At 41.3% G+C, this 26,683-nt stretch overlaps 1 protein-coding gene across 1 annotated transcript in view; it reads right to left on the bottom strand.

Moving 5' to 3' along the window:
• Positions 1-26,683, bottom strand: part of LOC142218717 (sodium- and chloride-dependent GABA transporter 3) — a 125,654-nt gene that overhangs the window by 58,104 nt on the left and 40,867 nt on the right. The window contains exons 3-5 of the mRNA XM_075287610.1: positions 23,171-23,305; positions 22,083-22,223; positions 13,626-13,716 (exon numbers count right to left, since the gene is read on the bottom strand). Of these exons, the coding sequence (XP_075143711.1) occupies positions 13,626-13,716; positions 22,083-22,223; positions 23,171-23,305 (367 nt within the window). The remainder of the gene's footprint in view (positions 1-13,625; positions 13,717-22,082; positions 22,224-23,170; positions 23,306-26,683) is intronic.

The following is a 26,683-nucleotide window of genomic DNA, read 5'->3' as shown; positions in this document are numbered from 1 at the left end:
ATGTTGGGACTGTTAGCAGGAGAAGAAAAATATAGGAATGACGGCTTATACAGCAAGAGAACATAGCGCCCACCCAGACCCTGCAGATATTCCAATTTTTGATGAAAACTCCAGAGCCCTATTCATTATAGCAGTTACTCCCTTTGGATAATTTTTTGCCAATCTCTGAAATAAGACATATCTCCGTCTGCTATTTATATGACTTTTCACACTTTGATTTACACACGTACAGCATTATTTGACTCTGTCCTAGATTCTCTGAGACTGCTCATGCTCATTTTAATATTCCGATTATTGGTAGACAGACCCTGGCCAATCCTGAAAATGAAGGAGCTTCGGGGAAAGCTTTATTCACCTGTCTAACCGGGAGTATAACTGTGCAGGGAAAAACTGTGAAGAGATCTGGCAGTGTTGGGCTAAGATTCTTTGACTATAGCATCCTTCAAATTTGGGTGTCCTATGGGGGACCATTATTTCATTAGGGTCAGAGCCTAGCAGAGGATCTTCTGGTACCCTGGTGGGACAATCTGACACTGGGATCTTTAAACCAACAAAGCAGTACCTTCATTACTGGAGCCAGAGGCAATCAGAACATGCTGAACATTGTCATTGTGTAACAGTTGCTGAAAACCTATGATAGCCCAGTGCTTATTAAACTCTAAGGGTAGCCTTACTAGGGAGATGGTCCAAGTCATTGGTGAGAAATATCCAGTGAGTCATATTTGATAAAAGTGGTTATCTGCTGCATAGACCTTGCTACCACTACAACATTCTCAGGTTTTGCAGCAATATTGACTCCTTTGTACGTATTTTATTGTTCTGCTGGGTTCAAGAGACAGATGTAAAGTTAAGTTGGGGTCATTTTCACAAATGCTGAACATACAGTCCTATGAAAATGTTTGGGCACCCCTATTAATCTTAATCATTTTTAGTTCTAAATATTTTGGTGTTTGCAACAGCCATTTCAGTTTGATATATCTAATAACTGATGGACACAGTAATATTTCAGGATTGAAATGAGGTTTATTGTACTAACAGAAAATGCGCAATATGCATTAAACCAAAATTTGACCGGTGCAAAAGTATGGGCACCCTTATCATTTTATTGATTTGAATACTCCTAACTACTTTTTACTGACTTACTGAAGCACAACATTGGTTTTGTAACCTCAGTGAGCTTTGAACTTCATAGCCAGGTGTATCCAATCATGAGAAAAGGTATTTAAGGTGGCCAATTGCAAGTTGTTCTACTATTTGAATCTCCTCTGAAGAGTGGCATCATGGGCTACTCAAAACAACTCTCAAATGATCTGAAAACAAAGATTGTTCAACATAGTTGTTCAGCTGAAGGATACAAAAAGCTGTCTCAGAGATTTAACCTGTCAGTTTCCACTGTGAGGAACATAGTAAGGAAATGGAAGACCACAGGGACAGTTCTTGTTAAGCCCAGAAGTGGCAGGCCAAGAAAAATATCAGAAAGGCAGAGAAGAAGAATGGTGAGAACAGTCAAGGACAATCCACAGACCACCTCCAAAGAGCTGCAGCATCATCTTGCTGCAGATGGTGTCACTGTGCATCGGTCAACTATACAGCGCACTTTGCACAAATAGAAGCTGTATGGGAGAGTGATGAGAAAGAAGCCGTTTCTGCACGTACGCCACAAATAGAGTTGCCTGAGGTATGAAAAAGCACATTTGGACAAGGCAGCTTCATTTTGGAAACAAAAATTGAGTTGTTTGGTTATAAAAAAAAGGCGTTATGCATGGCGTCCAAAAAGAAACAGCATTCCAAGAAAAACACATGCTACCCACTGTAAAATTTGGTGGAGGTTCCATCATGCTTTGGGGCTGTGTGGCCAATGCCGGCATCGGGAATCTTGTTAAAGTTGAGGGTTGCATGGATTCCACTCAGTATCAGCAGATTCTTGAGAATAATGTTCAAGAATCAGTGACGAAGTTGAAGTTACGCCGGGGATGGATATTTCAGCAAGACAATGATCCAAAACACCGCTCCAAATCCTCAGGCATTCATGCAGAGGAACAATTACAATGTTCTGGAATGGCCATCCCAGTCCCCAGACCTGAATATCATTGAACATCTGTGGGATGATTTGAAGCGGGCTGTCCATGCTCGGCGACCATCTAACTTAACTGAACTTGAATTGTTTGTCCAAAATACCTTTATCCAGGATCCAGGAACTGATTAAAAGCTACAGGAAGCGACTAGAGGCTGTTATCTTTGCAAAAGGAGGATGTACTAAATATTAATGTCACTTTTCTGTTGAGGTGCCCATACTTTTGCACCGGTCAAATTTTGGTTTAATGCATATTGCGCATTTTCTGTTAGTACAATAAACCTCATTTCAATCCTGAAATATTACTGTGTCCATCAGTTATTAGATATATCAAACTGAAATGGCTGCTGCAAACACCAAAATATTTAGAACTAAAAATGATTAAGATTAATAGGGGTGCCCAAACTTTTTCATAGGACTGTATTGTAGACTAGAAGCTTTGGTATATTCAGTAATTGTAACATTATATATCCTGTGACCTGTTCATGTTGAAAGGTTTTTTCTCTGTTACACTGGCAAGCAGATACTCTAGAATATTACAGTCTGAACACATTGAGCTTTCTCTGTCTCCTTGATTCCATCTTGGGATATTAATGCAAAGAAAGACAGATGGGGACATGTCAAGTGATATATTGTGACTATTGTGCTACTATTCTACAGGATAGTAAATAACTTGCTGAGATGGTCACCAATCACAAAAACTGGGGTATTTTGGATCCAAATTTAAATGGAGCAACATGTCGAAATTGCCCTCTGCCACTTCATTATTTTCAATTGGAACTGCTGGAGATTAGAGATGAGCGAGTAGTGTTCGATCGAGTAGGTGTTCGATCGAATACTACGGCATTCGAAATACTCGTACTCGATCGAACACTACTAGCCGTTCGAAGTTTAATGTTCGATGCAGAACCAGCGTTGATTGGCAGAATGCTATACATTCTGCCAATCAACGCTGGTTCTTCTCTTACCTTTCCGAAGTCTTCTCCGCGCTGCGTTCCTGCGTCTTCTTCCAGGTGGAATTCACTCTGCCTAGGCATCCGGCCTAGGCATCCGCAGGCATGCACGCGCATACATGCGCAGTCGGCTCTGCTCAGGCGTCGGGCCTGGGCAGAGCTGCACGTGCATGCCCAGTTGGCTCTGCATAAGCTGGATGCCTAGGCAGAGTGAATTCCACCCAGAAGAGGACGCGGGGACCCTGCGCCGGCAGAAGACTTCAAGCAGAATCCAGCCCGACCGTCACTCGTGGACTTGGTAAGTATGATTTTATCGAATGTTGCCTACCCCTGAAACGAATATTTCCCCCCATAGACTATAATGGGGTTCGAAATCCGTTCGAACAGTCGAACAGTGTGTGGCTGTTCGAATCGGATTTCGAACCTCGGACACTTTAGTGTTCGTCCATCTCTACTGGAGATAGTGGATATGTACTTTGGGTATCTCCAATGGTTCTTATTGAAATGAATGAAGTAGTGGCATGCATTTCCAACCTGCCACTCCATTCATACTGGGGTGCATAATCCAAAACTCTTTTGATTAGTGGATGTTCCCAGTGGTCAGATTTCCATTTATAAGCAAGTTACATCCTATCCTGTGGCAACCAGAATATCCCTTGAACAGAGTGAAGTAATTCAATATCAATGTCTAATAGATTTTAAGGCTAAGGCACATTGCTTCCAGTGCTGCAGGAAAAACCAGCAATACATTGCAGTTTTCCCCACATCGATTTTCACATGGGGTCCACAGAGGAAAACTTTCTGCTTCTGTTATACCTATTGGAAAACCGCTGGCATTTCCGTAGGTGTAATTGACATGCTGTGATTTCCAAACTCACAATGGTTTTGGAAATCATGGTGTGCCTGCTGTGCATATTTTCCCACAAAGTGTGGATGGGATTCACTAGAACCCCATCCACTTTGTTGTGACTGCTTCCCTCCCAACGCCAAATATGGCAACTGGACAAAGTCCCTGGATCAACATCCTAACCCAAAAATTTCTAATTTACATTACCTATGATATTATTACCCTCCTGTGGTAGAGTTTCACTGTTGGAAATTGACAGTCAGTTTTCTAACCCATTCACAAATTTGGACATACAGGAATTTGTGTCGGTAAAAAAACTAAACGGTTTCGGAGACCAGAAGATGCTCACCGGCAGACAATGACTGCCGGGTTTCTGTCTCCTGTCCAGTTTTTTGGGCAAAAGATGGAAACCCACAAAGCGGAGAATGGGCGCAGGAGTGAACCTGCCCTAACATTGGAATCCAACTACACACAGGTTGCAGACGGCAAGAAACATACACATAGAGCTGTATACATAAAATGGCGACGCTATTTCACTTCTACATTACACTATTTAATTTAGATGCACTGAAGCAGTACAAAATAGTTGTAAATGTCATATCCTTTAGGGGTCATTGACCACATCTGACTTTGACCATAATATTTTCTTGTCTGTTTTGTGAATAATTTTTGTGTATCTGGACAACATTACAATAATAAGTCATCTGCTGGCAATTTGTTCTGTTTCCTTTGAATTTGCTCTACACCTTTAAACCGAACACTGTAGCAAATTGCCGGGATGAGATAGGTTTTGAAAGCTGTGTGGTCTTGTTATTTCACTTTCCGAGAGTGCTGTTCTCAAACTGTCTCTAGTATGTTGTTCCCAGCGGCTTGAAAAGCTTAGATTTCTCCTGGGAAAAAATGCTTTGCTAACTGGGTTTTTCATTTGTAACTAAAAAACATGTTCCTCAAGAGCCTGTTCTCTTCCATACAAACCATAGACAATAGATTGCGGATTTACTGTTTAGTATACCGGGGGGATTCTGTACATTTTCATTTTCACACATTATTTGAATGCAATATTTGCTCTTACAAACACAATTCTTAGGGAATTGGTGTCAACGGCGAGCAGATTAAGTAATCCCGAGTAGTGTCTAATAAAATAATTCATTTAAAGCAATATTATACATTACGAGTTTTTGAAGTAGGTTTCTTTTGTATCAATTTTTTTTTTATCCTTAGCTAAACTGGGTTCAAACCTGCGTTTAGTTTTCCATTCTTTGGGTCCGCTTGGTGACCATAAAAACGGAAAGCTAATTCACTTAAAAAACAGTTACCCGCAGAAACCTGTGGACCCCATAGACTATAATAGGATCTGCCTGGTTCTGCCCAAACAATGAGGAGAGAAAAGTTCTGCTTGCAGAAAAGTGTATGAAGATATGAAGAGAATGCAACAGAGCCCAGAAGAGGTAAGTAAGACTCTTTTTTTATGTTTATGCATCTCCCCTGGGCCTCCATGTATTCCAATCTGTGGGCTAAAGAGACCCTAGAGTATAATAATAGTAGTTCCAAGATTCAGAAGAAAGAATATTCACAAGACAAATCCTGCAAGGTTTGCCCAACACCGATTTAACCAATCGCTGACTCCAATAATGAACTACCTCTTTTATTAAAAGGCTGAACTGCATTTCCTGTGTTTTTTGAGAGAGGCCATGAATTAGAGACTGGTGGGAAATAGAACCAAAGGACCATTGAATTATGATCTGAAGGTTCCAGTACTTTGCGCATTTAGATATTCTGCATTGCTGGTTTTCTCCAAATACCGTAAGTCACTTTATAGAGTTTGTAAGGAACAAGAATTTCACTGTAACTGCTTTAAATGATAAAGAACTTTCTGGGTGGGTTTTGCAAAGAGATGGATAGAAAACAAGACTGTATCATTCCTTCCTAATTGAGATGCTAATGCTCCTCGCACAAAGATTTAATTTGCTTTCATGGTTCAGAATCAGGACTTAAAAGGCAAAAGGAAACAATCGTCCCTTTAAATAAATTTAGTGACTGGAAAAATCTGCCTGCAGGAGTTGCTCTTTAAAGAAGGTGAGCGTTCATGATTTATTTCAAGCCTCTACTATTTGGCAACAGCACCCTATAGGAGTCACTGATACAGGAAAACAATTTTGTTAATTGGTTATTAGAGATGTGAAACTCTTGTTTCCCACGTCAAAAAAAGCTTCTGAACCAGGGATGTCTTGTGTAGCAATTATTTCATTGCTTGATGCAGGAAGAAATAGCCAATAGTTTATACACCCCGCGGGAGAGGCCGTGAACCAGGAGCTCTTGTGAGTGGTTCCCAATTACCATCAAGCAATTTATCAGTTTTGTCCATCGAAACTTCAGCTGGCATCAAAGCAGATGAAGAAGAAGAATTCTTTGAGAGTGAAGCCTTTTTGAGATGACCACCCAAAAGTGCTGTCAAAATGTTCTTCTAGAGACTTGAGCCTCTCAAAGAAGTGGCCAAGACCTAATACAATAGGATGTAAAGGGTGTGAAAACTGGTCACAGAACACCAAGTCTAGATTAGCAGTGGTCTTCTCATAGAAATGGTCTTTTGGAAAGACCTAACTGTGTATATTACAAATGTATTTACTACGTTCCAAGCCAACTTGTGTAGTAGTTCTGTACTGTAAGTTAAAGGGGCTTTCTAGGGAGTCTTTCATAATTTACAAGCTTTTTAATTTACTAGGTCTTTTTAGATGTTGTCCTGAGCTCTACCCAAGCAGCATCAGAAGAAGGTAGGGTGGAGATCAGTGAGTTTATATACAGTGTGTATATATATATATATATATATATATATATATATATATATATATACACACACTATATATATTTATTTTTAAAATTTTGAACCTTTGTAACCTTTGGTTGCCCAGGACTAACTATCTGTTCTACACTATTTACCAATAAGTATTTGGCCACTGGTGGTAGAATAGAAAACAACATTTATTCATATTCAATAGTTGGCAGACCACAGCAGATACTTCCTTACAGATGGTATTGATTGACAAAATACTCCCAGATGCCTGGTGAAACTCCTGGTGTATGTGAGCCATCGGTTGGGTGCGGTTTCTCTGGCCAGCGCTTGTCGGACTTTATCTCCCAATTTTGGGGGTCTGCCGACTCGGAGCACATTCCAACAATCACCGTTCACTTTCAACTTCGTAATCACATAGGCCACTGTTGATTTTGGGTAATTCAGTTCACTTGCTATGTCCTTTAAAGGGATTCTACCATTAAACTACCTTTTTTCTAATGAACACGTCGGAATAGCCTTAAGAAAGGCTATTCATCTCCTACCTTTAGACGTGGTCTCCGCCGCGCTGTTCCGTAGAAATACCGGTTTTAACAGGTATGCAAATGAGCTCTCCGCAGCAATGAGGGCGGGCCCCAGCACTGAAACACCGATGAGCGCGTCCCCATTGCTGCCCAGAGCTCTTTCCTGCACCGCCTCCTTCTTCTGCAGCAACTCCGCCTCTTCTGGCTTCTCTTGCTCTTGTAGTTCGATACAGGAGCATAGAGAGGCCACCCCAAAATGGCCGCCGGCTCCTGTATTAAACTGCAAGAGCGGCTGCCCAAAAATGGCCGCTGGCCTTTCTTAAGGCTATTCCGACGTGGTAATTAGAAAAAAAAGTAGTTTAATGGTAGAATCCCTTTAAGGATCGACCATTTCTGTGGTATCCCACAATTACCACTTTCTTGAAATCAGACAACTCTGCACTTCATGGCATCTTGCATGCGACTAATGCCAATGCACTAATGCCATTGCTGTTTCCTATTTAACGGTGGAAGGCGTGACGTACATCACAACCGCAGATATCTTCATTTGCATTACTTATTGGTAGACAGTATATACTGCATTTGGTTCATAACAGCAGGCTTCAAAAACTCTCCCACAGATGTAAATGGGCAACTGCAGTGTATAGACTTCTATTGTCCATGTGGTTGCTGTAAAGCATATCTGTGAATGATGTTAATGGCAGTTTAGGCAAGATAATCCCTATAATCCCATAATCATGTCCAGAAAATATTAGTATTTCCTCTGAATTAGTAAAAAAATTTATATAATGCATCCAAATATTTAGAATTGGAAATATTTGAAACCTTGAGGAAATTTTTTACCACTACAATACTGGTACAAGCATAGATGTCCCTAATGTTACCCTGGTAAATTACCCATTTCAATGGTAAATAATTGCAATCTACATGCAATCTGGAAAATGACTCCACAGCGATTAGAAAATAGATAGTATGTTCCACGCACCACAAATTACACATCTGTCTAGCTCCATTTGTAAATGACAAACAAACCAATTTATCAGAGGAGGTGACCTACATTACATGACAGACACACAGTCATTACTAGACATGGCGAGAATATCATAAGGAAAGTGGATTCTGCATGTAAAAGGAAATGGATTAAGATTAGAGATGAGCGAACACTAAAATGTCCGAGGTTCGAAATCCAATTCGAACAGCCGCACACTGTTCGACTGTTCGAACGGATTTCGAACCCCATTATAGTCTATGGGGGGAAATGCTTGTTTCAGGGGTTCGCAAAATTCGATAAAATTATACTTACCAAGTCCATGAGTGACGGTCGGGCTGGATTCTCCTTGAAGTCTTCTCCCGGTGCAGCGCCCCCGCGGTGTCTTCCGGCTGGAATTCACTCTGCCTAGGCATCGGGGCCTAGGCAGAGCCGACTGCGCATGCGTGGTCGGCTCTGCCCCGCCCGACGCCTGAGCAGAGCCGTCTGCGCATATGAGGGCATGCCCGTGCATGCGCAGTCGGCTCTGCCTAGGCCGAATGCCTAGGCAGAGTGAATTCCAGTTGGAAGACGCCACGGGGATGCTGCACGGAGAAGACTCCTAAAGGTAAGAGAAGAACCAGCGTTGATTGGCAGAATGTATAGCATTCTGCCAATCAACGCTGGTTCTGCATCGTACCTTAAACTTTGAACAGCTAGTAGTGTTTGATCGAGTACGAGTATTTCGAATGCCGTAGTATTCGATCGAACACCTACTCAATCGAACACTACTCGCTCATCTCTAATTAAGATTCTTAATTTAAGAACATGTGAATTAGCCCCACTGAATCTGACATTGAGGGAAATGCGGGCATGAAAGCTGAAGAGACAGGGGAAAATTAAAGGGGTACTTAAAACTTTAACAGCATATCCACTTCTCATTACATATGTGTGCAAATATGTGAAAAATGGGGATTGGGGAGATGTCCTACAGCTACTGTGAATGTAGAGCTGGCTGCACGTACTCAGCTTTCACCATTCATTTCTATTGGGGTTCCCAAAATAGGCATTTAAATGCACCTTTATCTGGAAATCTTAGAAACCAAATGGAGAAACATACATGTGCAGCCACCTCTCTGATCACATGATGGGGTCCTCAAACACAATCCCAAACCCAAACTCAATCCCAAGATAGTTTCCTGTCACACTAGTGGGATTATATCTATAAGACATTTATGGTAAATCTTTTCGACATACTGTTCACATTCAGAAACCCTTTCACAGAAAAATTATTGATATGACAGCTCTACCTAGCTTGCTGAAGATTGGGAACAGATAGTTGGGCACCATATTTTTAAACCCCTATTTATACATATCAAAGTTTGATTTGCCCATTCTCTACTCACATAGTGTTAGGCTACAGTCACACCTGCATTTGGTGACTTTGGGGGGGTTCCGTTCCCCATTCTGCTATGGGGTCTGTGGGGATATAGTTTATGGGGTCCAACGGCTTCCATGGGTAACCGCTTTTTAAGGGGATTAGGTGTTCATTTTTCAGGTCTCCAAGCAGACCTGAAGAACAGAAACCCCAATACAGATGTGAACCAGCGAGAATAGTTTATTAGTTTATTTATTTTGTCAATTAACAAAATTAAGTGAATGAAGAAAAGAGAAATGTAAATCACATCAATATTTGGTATGACCTTTGCCCTTTGCCTTCCATCAATTCTTCTCGATACAATTGCAGTCAGTTATTGAAGGAACTCGGCAGGGAGGTTGTTCCAAACATCTTGGAGAACTAAGCCCAGATCTTCTGTGGATGTAGGCCTGCCCCAATCCTTCTGTCTCTTCATGTAATCCCAGACAGACTGGATGATGTTGAGATCAGGGCTCTGTGGGGGCCATATCATCACTTCCAGGACTCCTCCTCCAAAGGGCAGGCACACACAATATTGATGGGATTAGATTTCTCTTTTCTTCATTCAGTTCATTTTGGGTAATTGACAAAAATAAACTATTAACATTTCTGAAAGCATTCTTACACTGCAAAACTTTTGCACAGTACTGTATATAACAGTGGATTTCAACATATCCTGCCACATTGGATCAACGTGAACAACTAAACAATAGATCAATGGCACACATACAATACAGTACATAAATACAAGATGCAAAAAAGTACCTACTGCATATCAGTCATAACAACATAATACATTAACATATACTACTACAGAGTAGGGAAGAAGAGTCATGAATGGTAAAACATGGAAGAGCCTGAACAAATGTTTACACCACTGTAAAGGAATATCATAAGGGCAGAAGATATGCATAATAGCACTTGCCCCCTACTAAACCCGTACCCCCCTGTACCCTATACGCGTGCAGCATAATGGATACTTTACAAAAATACAGAAAAAGTTAAATATATATATATATATATATATATATATATATATATATATATAACTAACATTGCTACTTTACCCATTTAACAGCATTCTCTGAGATGCTCCACAATTATTAGAATGGGCCAAACCGGGAGGGAGCCTTGCACCGTGGACGCTGCGGCTAAGTCAGCCATGGCATCCACGGCAAGATAGGGCAGCTCGCTTATTTTTTCCGCTACTAGCTAGCAGAAAAAAAGAAGCAGGCGGCTCCCATTGAAATAAATAGGAGCCATTTTTGGAGCCAGAATTTGAGGCGGATTCCGCGTCAAAATCTGCTCCAAAAAACTGAATGTGAACATATCCAATAGCATTCAGACAACTTAGTCTCATTTCATAGAACATGTGAATCTGGAGCATAATGTAATATACCTTATATAAAAATCTTGCTGTTTTCTGCCTGAAAAACCTCTGTAAAGTTGCTGCCATCATACCCCAGGCAAGATGACAAGAGGTGAGAGAAGCAACTATCTTTTTCATTTTAGCACATCTGAGAGGTAGGGACCCCTACCATCCAAGAGAACTATACTGCTAAGAGTCTCTCTCCCAGCATGAAGTTCAAGTCGGTAAATCCGCTTTCAGGTTTCTGTCTTCTGGCCGAGAAACTGGACAGGAGACAGAAACCAGCAGTCAGTTTTCAAACCCATTCATTCGAATATGTTTGCAAAGTGTCCGCCATGAGCGTCTTAGCTCTCTGCAGTTAAAACATTTTTTTTTACCGGACCCAAAGTCGGAAATGCAGGTTTTTTTTTAAAAAAAAACGGTTTTGCTGAGGGGACCAGAAGACGCTCGCGTGCGCTCATGGGCAGACACTGAATGCCGGGTTTCTGTCTCCTTTCGGCAGAAGGTGGAAACCCACAAAGCAGAGATCGGGGCGCTGGTGTGAACCCACCCTAACACACGGAACAAGTTTCATGGGTGAAACCTGGTCATGTTGGTCAAGATGGTGTATGCTCTTTAACGTTATCGCCAATATCACATAAATAAATAATCCTTTTTAATTCAAGTGTCATGCTACAATCTTAGAGAACAACTTCACCTTCAGTTAAAAAGAAAAAAGACTTAAAGTCCAATAATTATTCATACAGGGCAAAGATAAAAACTAATATTCGGTTCATATTCACTGTAAGATTCCAATTAGAAGCAACATTAAAGGCGTGCATGGGGGAATTCCATCATAATAATTAACAGAATGTGAGTCATATCATCCACAGGTTCATATATTCATTCAAATCTGGGCCAAGCCTGGCAGGGAAGTCTATTAGGAAAAATGCAAAAAGAGACTTTTTGGCTGATAGTACAAATCTCTTATCCCACAGATTGGCTTGCTCCCATTTCTTCTTATTAAACAACTGTTCTATCAACATGAAGTTTCGAGAAAACATGTTTTGTTTTGTTTTGTTTTTTTTGCTGGAGTTGGTAATAGTGTCATATGATGGAAAGCTGACTTTTTTAATGTAATAGTACATGTCAAGATATCAAATGTAATATATCTTATTAGGTAAAATGTGGCAAGTTCCTCACATTCCTATAGCCTGTAATCCCTTTTGCCTGTCTATAATCCTCTTACCATTGCACAAACCTCCAAAGTACATCTTGAGTAAAACAATAGATAAAAATACAGAGGTGTGAAGGGAAGTGGAATAGGGATGATACGGCAGTCTCTAAACCTTTGCTTGTGTGGAAGATTCACGCTGGGAGAGAATGTACTAGCTTTTAAGGAGTTTTCCCATCTCCCTGCTTCAGCAGCTTTGTCTGCTGTCTCTTATTCTCACTTCCTGTATTCCTTAACAAATAGTCAAAGGCCGTCTCCCCCAGCTTGCTGAACAGCACACTATGAAGTATTAAAATACTTATTATAATTAACAGAGATCTAATATAAGTGCAGATCCAGTACTATGCACATGTTTCTGGAGAATGAACACAGAGTTATCTGTGTGTTTACATAGAGATACAAGAGACACAGCTTAATCAGCAAACTGCAAGTAGCTGAACAACAGAGCTGTAGAGAACACAAAGCACAAAGAGTGACCTCATCTGTCCTGTCTTATCACACAGGTCCGGTTCTGTGGAAACACTGAGTAAACATTGGGAGGAATAATTTCACATAGCGGTGCTAAAGCAATATATTTAGGAAAACTCTTCAATTTACATAAGTTACCAGTATAGATAGGATCATTGAGGTGGGAATACCCCTTTAAGAATGTTTTACTGGATTTCTGCTCACTCCCTCTTTTATTGTGAGATGCAATTTGACACCTCTGAACTTCTCTCTGTCTTGAAGAAGAAATTTAGCTGATATTTCAGAATGACTGTCACTTTAAGGGAAACAGGAAAAAAAGCCAGATAGTGGAGAAAGAAGCATTTTCTCTAAAAAGATACATTGAAAACATTACTTGTGAGATTTCTTGAAAGGTAAGTGACCATTTAAAGACGATCCTAATTTCATTTTTTCCTCCTAGTCTAAGAGGCCTACGTTTTTCATCAACATAGCAATATAAGGGTTTGTTTTTTGCTAGACAAACTGTAGTTTTTATTGGTTATGATTTAATGCTCAATATAATGTAATGGGTAACTTAAAAAAATATTTGGGGGTAAAATGAGAAAACAGCTATTACACCGTTGTTTTTCTGTTTCATTTTTTTCTAGCATTCACAAAGACATGTTATCATGATATTCTGTAGATGATCTTTGGAGAGATGTCAAATCTATAACATTATGCCATCTTTTACTACTTTTTAAATAATGGTAAATGTTTTTAAATATATTTGCTTTTGGTCACCATATTCTGACACCTATAAAGTCTTAATTTCAGCTTTTTTTTTTTTTTTTTTTTTTGCAGAGTGAGCTTTATTTTTTATTGGTACTTTTTTTTTATTTGAAGTACATATGATACATTAATACAATGTACTTTAATTTTTGCATTGCCCAGACTTAAAAAGATTTATGAAATGGAAATACTTTAACATCACGCTTAAAATGTGTTAAAAAACTGAGGTTTAGTAATTGATATAGGATTTGTACTTACTCCCAGAATTCCATGACTGGAGATGTGGCATTGGCGAATGATAACTGACTTCCATTGCTCATATTAAGTTTTTGGAATTCCACGCATTTCTCTGCAAATACAGAAACAAAAATCTTTACTGTGATTAGGAAAATTAGGAACATAGAAAAAAATAATAAAGGGATCAACAGGAACCTTATAAAGGCTAAGGCTGCACATAGAGAAATGCAGCTAAGAAACCCTGTAATGCTAAGGAAATGCAGCTGCGGAATTGCAGCTTTTTTGTTGCAGATTTTGTTGCGGTTTTTTGAGCCAACGCAAAAAATGGCTACAAAAGGAATGGGAAATATTTAGGAAGTACGTATACTTCTCCCTTCAGCTTAATCCACTCCAGGCTTTGGACAAAACCTACAACAAAAAAAAGCTGTGTTCCACAACGTGGGGCTTTAGCCTAAGACAAAAATGTAGCCAAAAGTGGAAAAAATACAGCAAAAGGATCTTATGATCCCCTCTAGTGTGCGGTTCCGATGCCCCCTCATGTCAGTGGTCTTTCTGCTTTAGCAGTGATAGTGGTTGTCAGTGTTTGGCTTCAGCAGTCACATGTCCATGAGGATAGGAAACGCAAAGCTACAGGGGGAGATGAGACTCATTGGAATGCCAGCAATGGGGGATTGGTAGAGTAAGAATTATTTCTTTATAGCATTCTAAGCAGTTTAAACAAAACATAGCTAGTTGGACAATCCCTTTAATTTTTGTTTTTAATCTTCTAAAGGGAGTATGTTCCCAGAACCAACCATATCATCCGGGCTCTGTAGATAGGTAGGTTAGGGTAACTTGATTCAGATGGTGTTTTCCTCTTGTGTGATTCCATATCAAGCTATGTCTCTTTTTGTCATAATGCAAATTCAATGACATTACTCCAGAGAGATATATGACACACCCTCATTACTCTAAACAGCTAATATTCATATTGACAAAAACTCTGATATCATAGCAATGGAGCCTCCGATTGACAACGGGAAAACACCATTTGATTCAGGTGACCCTGGCCTATTTGGGTTTATATGCTGGGTTCTGTTGATAAGTGTCCCTTTAAGTCAATCTTTACCAAGCATAGGCTATAGTTCAATTAAATGTATGTATCAGTTATTTAATTGTTGTCATTTTTATTATTTTATTAAATAAATCTAAGTAGTTGTACAGGACTAGACTAGACTTTTTTTTTCCCTAAGAACCGTTATTACTCAATGCTGACGGGATGCCCACAGACAAGAGTGATGGCACTGTGTTTGGGGGGGGGGAGCGCATCTTTATATAAATTTAAAAAATTGCTTTATTATAAGATACATTTAGTACAATTTTTTGCAACAAATATATTTGAACCAAAAATGAAATATTTATTGTAAAATCTCCAAACTTTGAATGAGCACTCGCTGGAATGTACTTTATCATTTGAGGGGAAAGTCCACAAGCATTGGACCATAAGCACAATGATCGCTGCAGTGGAAAGAACTGTAAGTTTTCATTTTTAATAATGTTAAAATAAATCCATGTTTAAGGAATATAGACTATAAAATTTCTACAAGTAGTAACTAGGTCATTTTTATCTTGTCTGTGCGACGAATGTGACATTTTCTACTCCTTGAACTATAACAAATATAAATAGTTCTGAAGGTTATTCTGACTTTCTTTCGATGGCTGTTACTAAACTGGAAGGCCACAAGGCAAAAATATCAAACAGAAAAGTGAAGACATCTTCATTGTGCCCTACTTGTTACCACAAAACAGGAAATATTGGGAAATTAAAACACTGATAAAATACAAGAGGATTTACTTCTCGTAGGCATTCTTATGAATAAAACATTAACAAATAAAATACAGCACAAAAATTCTGAATATAATGCTCGTTTATACATATTTATGGTATTTTCATCACTTTTATTACTTTCATCCACTTAAAGGGGTTTTCTGGACCAACTCTTGGCACCCCCATCCATCAGATGTTGGAGAGGTCACAGTGTTTAGATGAGGTCTGCCACCTCTTTGCTGCATATATGTTGTACATTATATAAGATAAGATAAGATAATCCTTTAATAGTCCCACATTGGGGAAATTTCAGCGTGTTACAGCAGCATAGTAATACAGATACAGGATAATACAGAGTAATATATTACAGACGTAGACACAGATAAGCTGAGAAGAGAAGATATACTAGGAGTCCATGGCAGCTAAGTAAAAAACAGAAGAGAAAGAGGAAGACCTCATGGTCATCCTCATAATCATTAGTTCTCTGTGCGGAGTGCTCTTCGTTTGGTCTGATGTAGATTATACAGCCTGGTCGCGGTTGGAAGGAAGGACCTGCGATAGCGCTCCTTCTCACACTTGGGGTGAAGCAGACGGTCGCTTACAGTGCTGCCGAGTCCCATCAGGGTCCCATACATGGGGTGGGATTTGTTCTCCCGCATGGAGGTCACCACAGACAGTATCCTTCTGTCATAAGCAAAAGCACTGATGCCCAATATTAAAACATAACATTTATTTATTCCTATATAAAATACCTTGATCCCTTATAAAATATCCTTGTGTAAGGACAACAGATAGTCAAGCTTTCAGACTCAGCACATGAGTATTATTCTTTCCTCACCCATGTAGCAAAGCCCAACCGTCTATCAGATGTAATAAATAGAAACGGTCTTACCAGGTCTAGTCGCCGGCTGGAGTACTGTGGACAAAGGGTTAATTCAGGAATCCTCCCTATACATATTCTCACAATGACCCTCAGTTCCCCGTAACTCCCGCCCTGACAAGGGCAGTCCACAGCTGTCCCTTACAGTTGCCTGGTATAATATAGTATATATCCCTACGCGTTTCCTGGCACCGTATTGCGCCAATCATCAGGGGATTTTCAAAAACACTAAAGTATCCAAGTACTATGCCTACCCACAGTGGTGAGACTAGACTAACTTAGCTAGACAGTGCTAACTAGCATGACTACCAATGATGACTATGATAGACGGTTGGGCTTTGCTACATGGGTGAGGAAAGAATAATACTCATGTGCTGAGTCTGAAAGCTTGACTATCTGTTGTCCTTACACAAGGATATTTTATAAGGGATCAAGGTATTTTATATAGGAATAAATAAATGTTATGTTTTAATATTGGGCATCAGTGCTTTTGCTTATGTAATAATATCTGGTGTAACTGTGTGTGTCCTTCAGACACTTGGATTGGCACACCATAGCTCCAATTGCTGTATGATATCCTTCTGTCACCCACCACCTGTACTGGGTCCAAGGGGCTCCCCAGGACAGAGCTGGCCCTCCTGATCAGCCTGTCAAGTCTATTTCTGTCCCTGGTTGATATACTGCTTCCCCAGCAGGCCACACCGAAAAAGATGGCTGAGGCAACCACAGAGTTGAAGAAGGCCCTAAGAAGTGTCCCCCGGACTCCGAAGGCCCTCAGCCTCCTGAGCAGGTAGAGTCTGCTGTGGCCCTTTCTGTGAAGCGCCTCCAGGTGATCAGCCCAGTCTAGTTTATTATTGAGGAGCACGCCCAGGTACTTATAGGTCCTGACTATCTCAATACATGTTCCTTGGATCTCCACCGGGGTCGGAGCACCTCTCCATTTACTAAAGTCCACCACCATCTCCTTGGTCTTCCCAGCATTAATCCTGAGCTGGTTCTGCTGGCACCATTCAACAAAATCCCGGTTTAAGTCTCTGTATTCCCTATCGTCGCCATCAGTGATAAGGCCGACTATAGCAGAGTCATCGGAGTACTTCTGTAAGTAACAGCTGGATGAGTTGTGCCTGAAGTCAGCAGTGTACAGTGTGAAGAGGAATGGGGCAAGAACTGTACCTTGTGGTGCCCCCGTACTACAGATCACAGTGTCAGACACACAGTCCTGGGCTCTCACATACTGAGGGCGGTTTGTCAGGTAGTCTAGGATCCAGTTGGACAGGTGATGGTCCACACCACCAAGGTTCAGCTTCTCCCTCAGTAGCCCTGGCTGAATGGTGTTGAACGCACTGGAGAAATCAAAGAACATTATTCTCACAGTGTTCCCGGGTTTCTCCAGGTGAGAGAGAGCTCTATGAAGAAGGTGGATGATGGCATCATCTACCCCAATGCCTGGCCGGTAGGCAAACTGGAGGGGGTCCAGAGCGGAGCTCACTCGGGGGCGTAGGTGTGTCAGGACCAGTCTCTCTAGGACTTTCATCAGGTGTGATATCAGTGCTACAGGTCGGTAGTCATTGTAGCCCATCGGGTTGGGTTTCTTTGGGACTGGTACCACGCAAGATGTTTTCCACAGTTGAGGTACTACTCCCAGCTTCAGGCTCATATTGTACATGTGCATTATAATACCACACAGCTGGTCACTGCACATTTTAAGAACTCTTGCGCTTATACCATCAGGTCCCCCCGCTTTGTTCGCTCTAATATTCTTCATTTCCTTACACACCTGAGACTCCTGCAGGATCAGATAGTCAGATTGCAGTTGACCGCAGTTCGGTGGGGGTTGGGTCTTGGTGTGTGAGGGGAGGGCGGTTGGCTGACATGCTGGTGGAGGGAGCATTTGCTTGGAGTCGAATCTATTGAAGAATAGATTAAGCTCGTTAAGCCACTTCCTGTCCCCTACTGTTCGGTGCCCTGTCTTTTCCTTGTGTCCTGAAATTGCCTTAAGGCTGTCCCACACCTCAGAGATTCTACCCTCCCCCATCTGTAGCTCCATCTTCCTCCTGTAGTTGCCTTTCCCTTCTCTGATCAATTGTCTTAGCTGTTTCTGAACCGCCCCCAGGCCATTTTTGTCCCCAGACCTAAAAAAAATATAGCGGCAGTGATTGATATTACAGCACTATCCCGTTTATTGGAACAAAATGCAGAGCGCCATGTGACCAATGGCCATGTGACCAATGGCCATGTAACCAATGAATGTGGCATCACTGGTCTGGGAGAGAAGCAGCAGCATCTACCCAGTGCTGAAAGACTCTTCAGACAGCTGATCAAAGAGGATGCTAGGTGTTGGACCCCCACCCATTTGATCTTGATGACCTAACATAAGGATAAGTTAGCAATATCACCTTTAAGACAGCAATAAAAGTTGTACTCTAAGCACAGTTTTGCCACATAACTTTAGTATATTTAAAATTTTGGAAATTGTCTGGAAGTCTTAAATTGTACAATAATAATTATTTGTTTCCATTCCTTTTCGGTGCCTATAAATATAATATACATGTCTCAATAGGTACAGATACCACTGTGCCACTGTGAAACATTTGGGCCTATTTGATGATGTCCCAGACGGGGGCTGAGCATGCGTCATTATGCATTGCAACGCAAGCCCGACTCATGTGATGTCTGGTCCATCATTGAACATAGCCAAAATCAGCGAGGAGTGCGCCAGAGCCCAGGAGAGATAAGTAACAATGTTTTTTACATTTGTATCCTCCCCTAGGTTTCTGATCATTATACTCTGGATATAATAATTGTTCATGGGTGGTCCATAATAGGAAAGAATACTGTGTGCAGGGGCCACTGTGGGGCATAATACTGTGTGCAGGGGCCACTGTGGGGCATAATACTGTGTGCAGGGGCCACTATGGGGAATAATACTGTGTGTAGGGGCCACTATGGGGCATAATAGTGTACGCAGGGGCCACTGTGGGGAATAAGACTGTGTGCAGGGGCCACTGTGGGGCATAATTCTGTGTACAGGGGCCACTATGGGGAATAATACAGTGTGCATGGGCCACTGTGGGGCATAATACTGTGTACAGGAGCCACTGTGGGGCATAATACTGTGTTCAGGGGCCACTGTGGGGCATAATACTGTGTTCAGGGGCCACTGTGGGGCATAATACTGTGTGCAGGAATGTGAATGTGGGGGGTGGGTGTTTGGTCATTCAGCATCAGGAGGGGAGGACATGTCAAATGTTTGCCTTGGGGCCTAGCCATTCCTAGTTATGCCACTGCTGCCATTATCTGCATATAAGTTACTACCAACAAGACACAAATATCTATTTTTTCTCAAATTTTCACCTCATATCTATAAAGGTGGAGCTGTGATTTGTATTCGCAGTGCCTACAGGAAGTCTGAGTTAGTCTTTGACCCAACCCTGTCTCTTCCTTGTTTCAGATTTCTACTTTCTCCCTACCCCAACGTCTCCGGCTCCTCCGATAATCTATCACTGACACTCCGGGAAGACATTGCATAAAACACCAGTGAGAAAAGAGAATTAGACAATTGTTGGATGTATACTGAACCAAATGAGCCATATTATGGAGGGGTCATGTAGGGTTTCCATCAAATGGTTACAATCTCTAGGATGGAGATTTTGTATGTCTTTATTTTGCAACATGTTTTATACTAAAAGTTCTTTATGATAATGTATATGGCAAACATGAATATGGCTCGGCCACTGCCAAATACGCCTGAATAGTCTGAGACAGCCTGGTTGCTAGGAATGTACCGATTGACAAGCACATCTACTGACCTTTGGCTGTCTGGAAGGAAATCCCTAGCAACTGCCTTTCCAGCCACTTTGTCTCAAGTGATTCAGCTGTTCAGCAGATTGGCACTGTGCTGACAGTAGAGGATAAGCAGCTTGGCAGCAGTCGTAGCGTCATGTTCTTTATCTCAATCTCCTTTATTAGATTTTTTCACACACGCAATGTTTTAAGTGTTTTTTAAATGCTTGACAAAAAAAGCTAAGTTTAAGCTTAAGTGTTTTGGTAACTTTAAGAAATGTATATTTTCTGGTCTTCTCTGGTCCAGGGATAGGCAACTTTTTTTGTTCGGCACGCCGATTTAAATTAAAAAATCAAAGATGAAGTATTCGGACTGCCGAGCAATAATAGTAAGGCTGATGACCCCTACATATAGCACAAACCATAACACAGAAGTGCTGCCACCAGATGCTTCAGGGCACATACGTTTATTGCTATTTCCTGGGACGCAGCTGTACTCTACTCCATTAAAAGCAATGAAAGCATTGGAGCACCAGGACAGGTAAGCATTAGAGATGAGCGAGTAGTACTCGATCGAGTAGGTATTCTATCGAATACTACGGTATTCGAAATACTCGTACTCGATCGAGTACCACTCGCTATTCGAATGGAAAAGTTCGATGCAGAACCAGAATTGATTGGCCGAATGCTATACAGTCGGCCAATCAACGCTGGTTCTTCTCCTACCTTTAGAAGTCTTCTCCGTGCAGCTTCCCCGCGGCACCTTCCGGCTCTTCATTCACTCTGCCAGGCATCGGGCCTGGGCAGAGCCGACTGCGCATGTCCGCTTGTAGTGCGGGCATACGCAGTCGGCTCTGCCCAGGCCCGATGCCTGGCAGAGTGAATTCAGAGCCGGAAGATGCCGCGGGGACGCTGCACGGAGAAGGCTTCTCGGAGGATCCAGCCCGAGCCTCACTCGTGGACTTGGTATGTATAATTTGATCGAACGTTGCCTACCCCTGAAACGAGCATTTTCCCCCCATAGACTATAATAGGATTCGATATACGATTTGAGTAGTCGAATATTGAGGGGTTACTCGAAACGAATATCGAACCTCGAACATTTTACTGTTCGCTCATCTCTAGTGAGTATGATTTTTTTTCTGCCTTCCCCAGTCTATTTTTTTATTTTTTTTATTTTGCCCGGACAACCCCTTTAAGGCCAATAGATGTTGTCAAACTAGTGTTTTTTGTCACCTAAATCTGTGCCATTGTGCAAATTATACTGAAGAAAACCAACAAAGGAGAAATTGTGTGGTCTTGATTGATATAAGCTGTTAAGGGGGGAGGCATCTTCAGGTAATGAGTGGCGGTGGTCATGCCTCTTTTCTATTTCTCCGTAATGGAGAGTATGAAATTGTTCAAGGTAGAGGTACCCAGTACCCGCTCATTTTATTTTTGCACTGGTCCCACCTATTGCAAAGTGTGGATTTCATGGCAAGTAAATGAAGCATGTTTTCACTTTGGGGCACTTTCGTTGAAGGGGTTGTACCAAGTTATGAAGTTTTCCCCTATGAATAGAATAGGATAGGGCATAACTTCAGCAGCTGGACCTCCATTGATCCCAAGAACGGGGATCTGTTTCTTTCACTCTGATGGAACAGCAGGCCAATCATGTGAACTGTATAGGAATAAATGGAGAGGAATAGGGGCGGGGGTTCATTGTACTGGCACTGTACAGACTCTACAAATGCAATATGGCATTGAAAACTACTCTAGCAGAATCTGCCCTCCAAAAGCCAAACAACACTGTTTGCCTACCGAATTCAACCTTGTGCTCATACAGCAATATGCAACCCAATATGGGGATGAAACAACAGTAGAAGGGCTGTGACAACTAATGCATTAAACATACAGTATTAAATAATAAACGCAATGAAAAGCAGGGCCTAACAAAATGGAATTTCTTAAACATTTGTCATGAATGTGCTCATCCAATACTAGATGTATTATTTATGTATAGTCTTACCTGTATTCCATTTATGTCCACACGTGGCCCAGGGCAGCTCAGCAGAAAAGCAATTAAATAAATAGAAAATCGCCCAAGCTAATATAATGATGTAATAGACATTTAGATGGGCTTCAATCACCTGGGTTGCATAACCGATACCTACAAGAAAATACAAACCAATGGTTTCAGAAACTGTGAAACTGCATAAATAAGATATAATAAATGTCAGGACCCTTGCCCATAAGCTATTTTAAGAGGTGATGGTGTTCAGATGACCAGGGATGGGTTTGGCCATAACGTAACCCACGCAATTGCTTGGGCCCCAGTGAACATGGGGACTCTACAGTGGTGGGTTGTATTATGGCAGGGATGGGTGAGTAAAATATCATCTGCTACCTGTTGGAGTAATAAAATAAGAAGTGGCCTAACCTGTTCATTGTTTGGGGCCTAAAAAGGGGGCAATATACTGTCTGGAGTCCAAAAAATGCACTATAAACTGTATGGGGGCTAGTAAAGGGGAATTATAGTGTATGGCCAATAAAGGTTGGTGTTATTCTGTGAGGGGCGTAGGTATAGTAGGTCCCTAGAATACATAAAATATACCACTATTCTAAATGACACAAGGTAAGTAGGGCCCCATTACAGATTTTGCATCTGGGAGCTTCAAGCTACCCCTCTGGCAAGAAGAAATCTTAATGATTGCACATAATATAATGGACGGATGTGTTCTGAAGGCACCATCCTAGTAAAACATTTAGGTCCTGGAACAAAGAGGAATCTGGAACATAAAATCCTTTCTGTACCTTTGGCTGGGTTTTCAGGCACAAACTCAATCTAGAGAATCAGACATCCTAACATCATTGTTATATATGATGCCAGGAGCCCCTTCCCCACTGCGCTTCCATGATCCCGTACTGTATATAGTATAGGATAGTAAAGCCGTGGTGAAGCAGGGACTCCTAGCATCATTGATCAGTATAATGCACAGAGTCAGGGTTCTGTTGAAATCGTGCTGATGTTTGAACAAGATTTTCATGTCTGGATTCCTACGTGTGCATGGGGCCTAAACTACTCAGTTAAATATTGAAAGGAAAATCATACTATACCTTCAAATAATGGACACACTTTCCTCCAGCATGTTATCCCTCCTTCACTAGTAAACTGCCCCAGCGCAGTTTCCAAAAAGAACACCGGTATACCACAGAATATAAAGAATACCACATAGGGAATGAGGAACGCTCCTGAAACACAAGATTATCGAGAAAATAAAAATATTGTTAACAAACAATGAAATGCATAGAGAGATTGCGCCAATATTTATTTAGTAGATTGTGAACCCCATATAGGGATCATAATGTACATTTTTTTTCCTATCAGTATGTCTTTGTAGAATGGGAGGAAATCCACACAAACACAGGGAGAACATACAAACTACTTACAGATGCTGTACCTGGCAGGATTCAAACCCAGGACTCCAGCGCTGCAAGGCACCAATATTTTTGTACTATACGATGGAGTAAAATAAGCCAAACTCATTAAAAGACGTACGCTTCTTACTAAATTAGACAGCTCTAGGCATCCATTAGCCAAAAACTCAAGTCTATAGTGGCAGTGCTGCTTTAACCATAAGGTCAACAGTGTAGCAGCACTGGGCTCTATGTTTGTCTGGGCCCCCTCAGCCCATATATGTTAAAAACTTGTTTTGAGTTATTGAAAGAAACAATAGCTAATGATAGCTGTAAACTGATAATTTCACATTACATAAGAATTAGGATTATCTTGGTCATTGACCTACTTTTGAAAGTCCCAGACCACACAGTTAACCAGTAGAGATGAGCGAGTACTGTTCGGATCAGCCGATCCGAACAGCACGCACGCATTTAAATGAATGGAAGCACCTGGTACTTCCGCTTTGACGCCGGCCGGCCGCTTAACCCCCCGCGTGCCGGCTACGTCCATTCATTTCAATGCGTGCGTGCTGTTCGGATCGGCTGATCTGAACAGTACTCATTCATCTCTATTAACCAGTTAATGGCTTCAATGGCAAGTCATGTAGTCTGGGTTTCTGTATAAAGTCGCTTTTCAACAGTTGGACAATCACCATATATAACTCTACAGTCGTGATGGCGAACCTATGGCACGGGTGCGAGAGGTGGCACTTAGAGCCCTCTCTTTGGGCACCCATCCATGGAACAGATTATACTGTGTGGGGGCCACCGTGGAGCAAATTGTACTGTGTGGGGACCACTGTACAGCAGATTATACTGTGTGTGGGCCACTGTGGAGCAAATTGTACTCTGTGGGGGTCACAGTGGAACAGAAAGCTCCATAAAGCCCCATTCGTATTACCATATTTTGCAAGTCTGTAATTGTGTGCAATTGTGGATCCACACATTATTAAGGTTAAATTGCCGTGTTGGCACTTTGTGATAAATTAGTGGATTTTGCGTTGCAGTTTGGGCACTCGGTCTTTAAAAGGTTCGCCATCATTGCCCTACAGGATCATTTTCTAGTGCACAGATTGCTGAAGATGTGCCTCATGTATTAATAACTGTTCCTCATCTCACCTGATAGATGGGACAAAAATGGTCCAGGTAGGGTTAATCATAGTCATTAACCGAACTTTAAAAGTAGGTCAATGACCGCGAGCAACCCAGACTATGTCATCTAAAACAGCCAATGACATCTTACTCAGTTATTGAAAATAGGTCAATTTAGTAGTAAAATTAAAAAAACTTTTCGACCAGTAACCTGATAAAATGATGCTATAATGATTTTTCAGTTATACTGGAAGAGATTGAGTGACTGCTGTGCATTTTTTGGGGAAACCTCTGTAGATGCTGCTCTCATTTTATTTCTATTTTCAACTTTTTAGTCAAATAGCCAGCCATGGCTTTAAGTGGTTCATTAGAAACAAATCCAAAAAGTTTAGAATTCTCTGGGGTACAAAACTTTTGGGAAATTTGGCACAAATTCAATCCAAATCAATGTTTTTTTTCTTTAGAACAGCGTAAGCATCAAATGCTCTGCAATGATCTCAAAATTTCCAAACATAAATTCCGTTTAATGAAAAGGACATGTTTTTGTAAAGAAAAGAAAGATGGTGAGCGCATTGGTCAAGGTAGGCCACCATGACAGGGCCCGTTGAGCTGGGTGATTGTTAGGGGAGGAGCTTGCACCGGCGGGAGTTGTTAGGGGAAGGTTTATAGGAGGAGCTTCCATTTCCATTTCATTCGTGGCTGGGAAGCGGAGAATCCCGTCCCCCCTTAGTTGGTTCTTTATGTGTGTAAGGGAAATTCTAGTGGTTATATTGTCATGGCAATGGTGTTGCAGGGGCGGGAGTTGGTTCTGAAATTGTGTGGGGGGGTAAACATAGTGGTTAGTTTCCCCTTAAATTTTATGGTGATTTTGTCTGGCTTGTTTTGGGCTTTTTCTGGGTGGTGTCCTGGGTAGTGGTTAGTGGTTTGTGTTATAGCCATCTGTATTTTATGGTACCCCTGAGCCTGTGGCTTGCAGCTGGGCGTAGTTTGGTATAGGTGGACAGATTAGTGGTCAGATCTTTGTAGCTCCAGGACGTCCCCCTTATACAATTATTCTCAGGTTTTTGATTAGGGATAATGTTGTATTTAACTTGGATATATGTTTATATAGGTTAATATATTTATAGCTATTTATTATTGATGTATATTTGGACGTTGATAGTCCGGGTATTTATATGTTGAATTGTATTATATAATAAAATGGTCGCTGTGCCCAATTAAAGCAACCCATGGTAGGATGTTTTATTATTTACAGGTAAGGGGCGGGGGTTGGTAGAGGGTGGTGTTTGGCAATGCAGCATAGATGGTAAGTATAGGGGTATGATATTTCTGGCCAAGTTGCCCATTTTTGTAAATCATTATTACAGATGTACTATAGAATTTCCTACAGCAAAAAATCTTACACATTTTTGCAAAGAATCTACAACAGAAAAAAAAAATAGTATGAATACAGAAGGAGCACTGGGAGAAGTGTCCTTTAGTTATCCGGGAACACAATTGATCCACAACTGGAACCACAGGACCATCCACTGTGAAAATGCTATAGATACAGATATGTCAACCTGTTTGTAACAAACAAGATTCAACTGGATATTCAAAAAAAACAGTCTGCTTTCCAGCAAAGCTGAAATATTTTTCAGCCTATCACTAGTGGTTGTGGGTGCTGTGGGCACTGATGTTTTTGGCGCTCTATAATTTTGTGGAGAAGAAGGCAGAGACAGACCTTAGTCACTGATGGCTCAGGCTCTGTCTGTGTAAAAGAACCAACAATTCTGTGAAATCACACAGCCATGACAGACACTTTTCCCCTGTTGGTGTTGGCTGCATGTATGGTTTCTCTTGTGTGGTCATTTTTCTATATGTTACCAAACAACACAGTGCAAAATCTTCAAGTAGCCGTTCCGTAGATATCCCAGTTTTCTTCAGTATGTAAATGAGTTTTTTCGCAGTACTGGGGGCAGTCCCCTGTGCTGTGAAAAAACTCTCCAGTGCTGGCCTGTCTTCCCACAATGTCTTCTTGGCTTCTTCTGGATTTAAAATTCATGCATACGCAGTCGACTCTGCCATCGGACAGAGCCG

This window comes from Leptodactylus fuscus, chromosome 9, assembly GCF_031893055.1.
Source record: "Leptodactylus fuscus isolate aLepFus1 chromosome 9, aLepFus1.hap2, whole genome shotgun sequence".
NCBI classification, from domain to species: Eukaryota; Metazoa; Chordata; class Amphibia; order Anura; family Leptodactylidae; genus Leptodactylus; species Leptodactylus fuscus.
The sequence above is the reverse complement of the archived record's forward strand: the minus strand, read 5'-3'. Positions and strand labels throughout refer to the sequence as shown.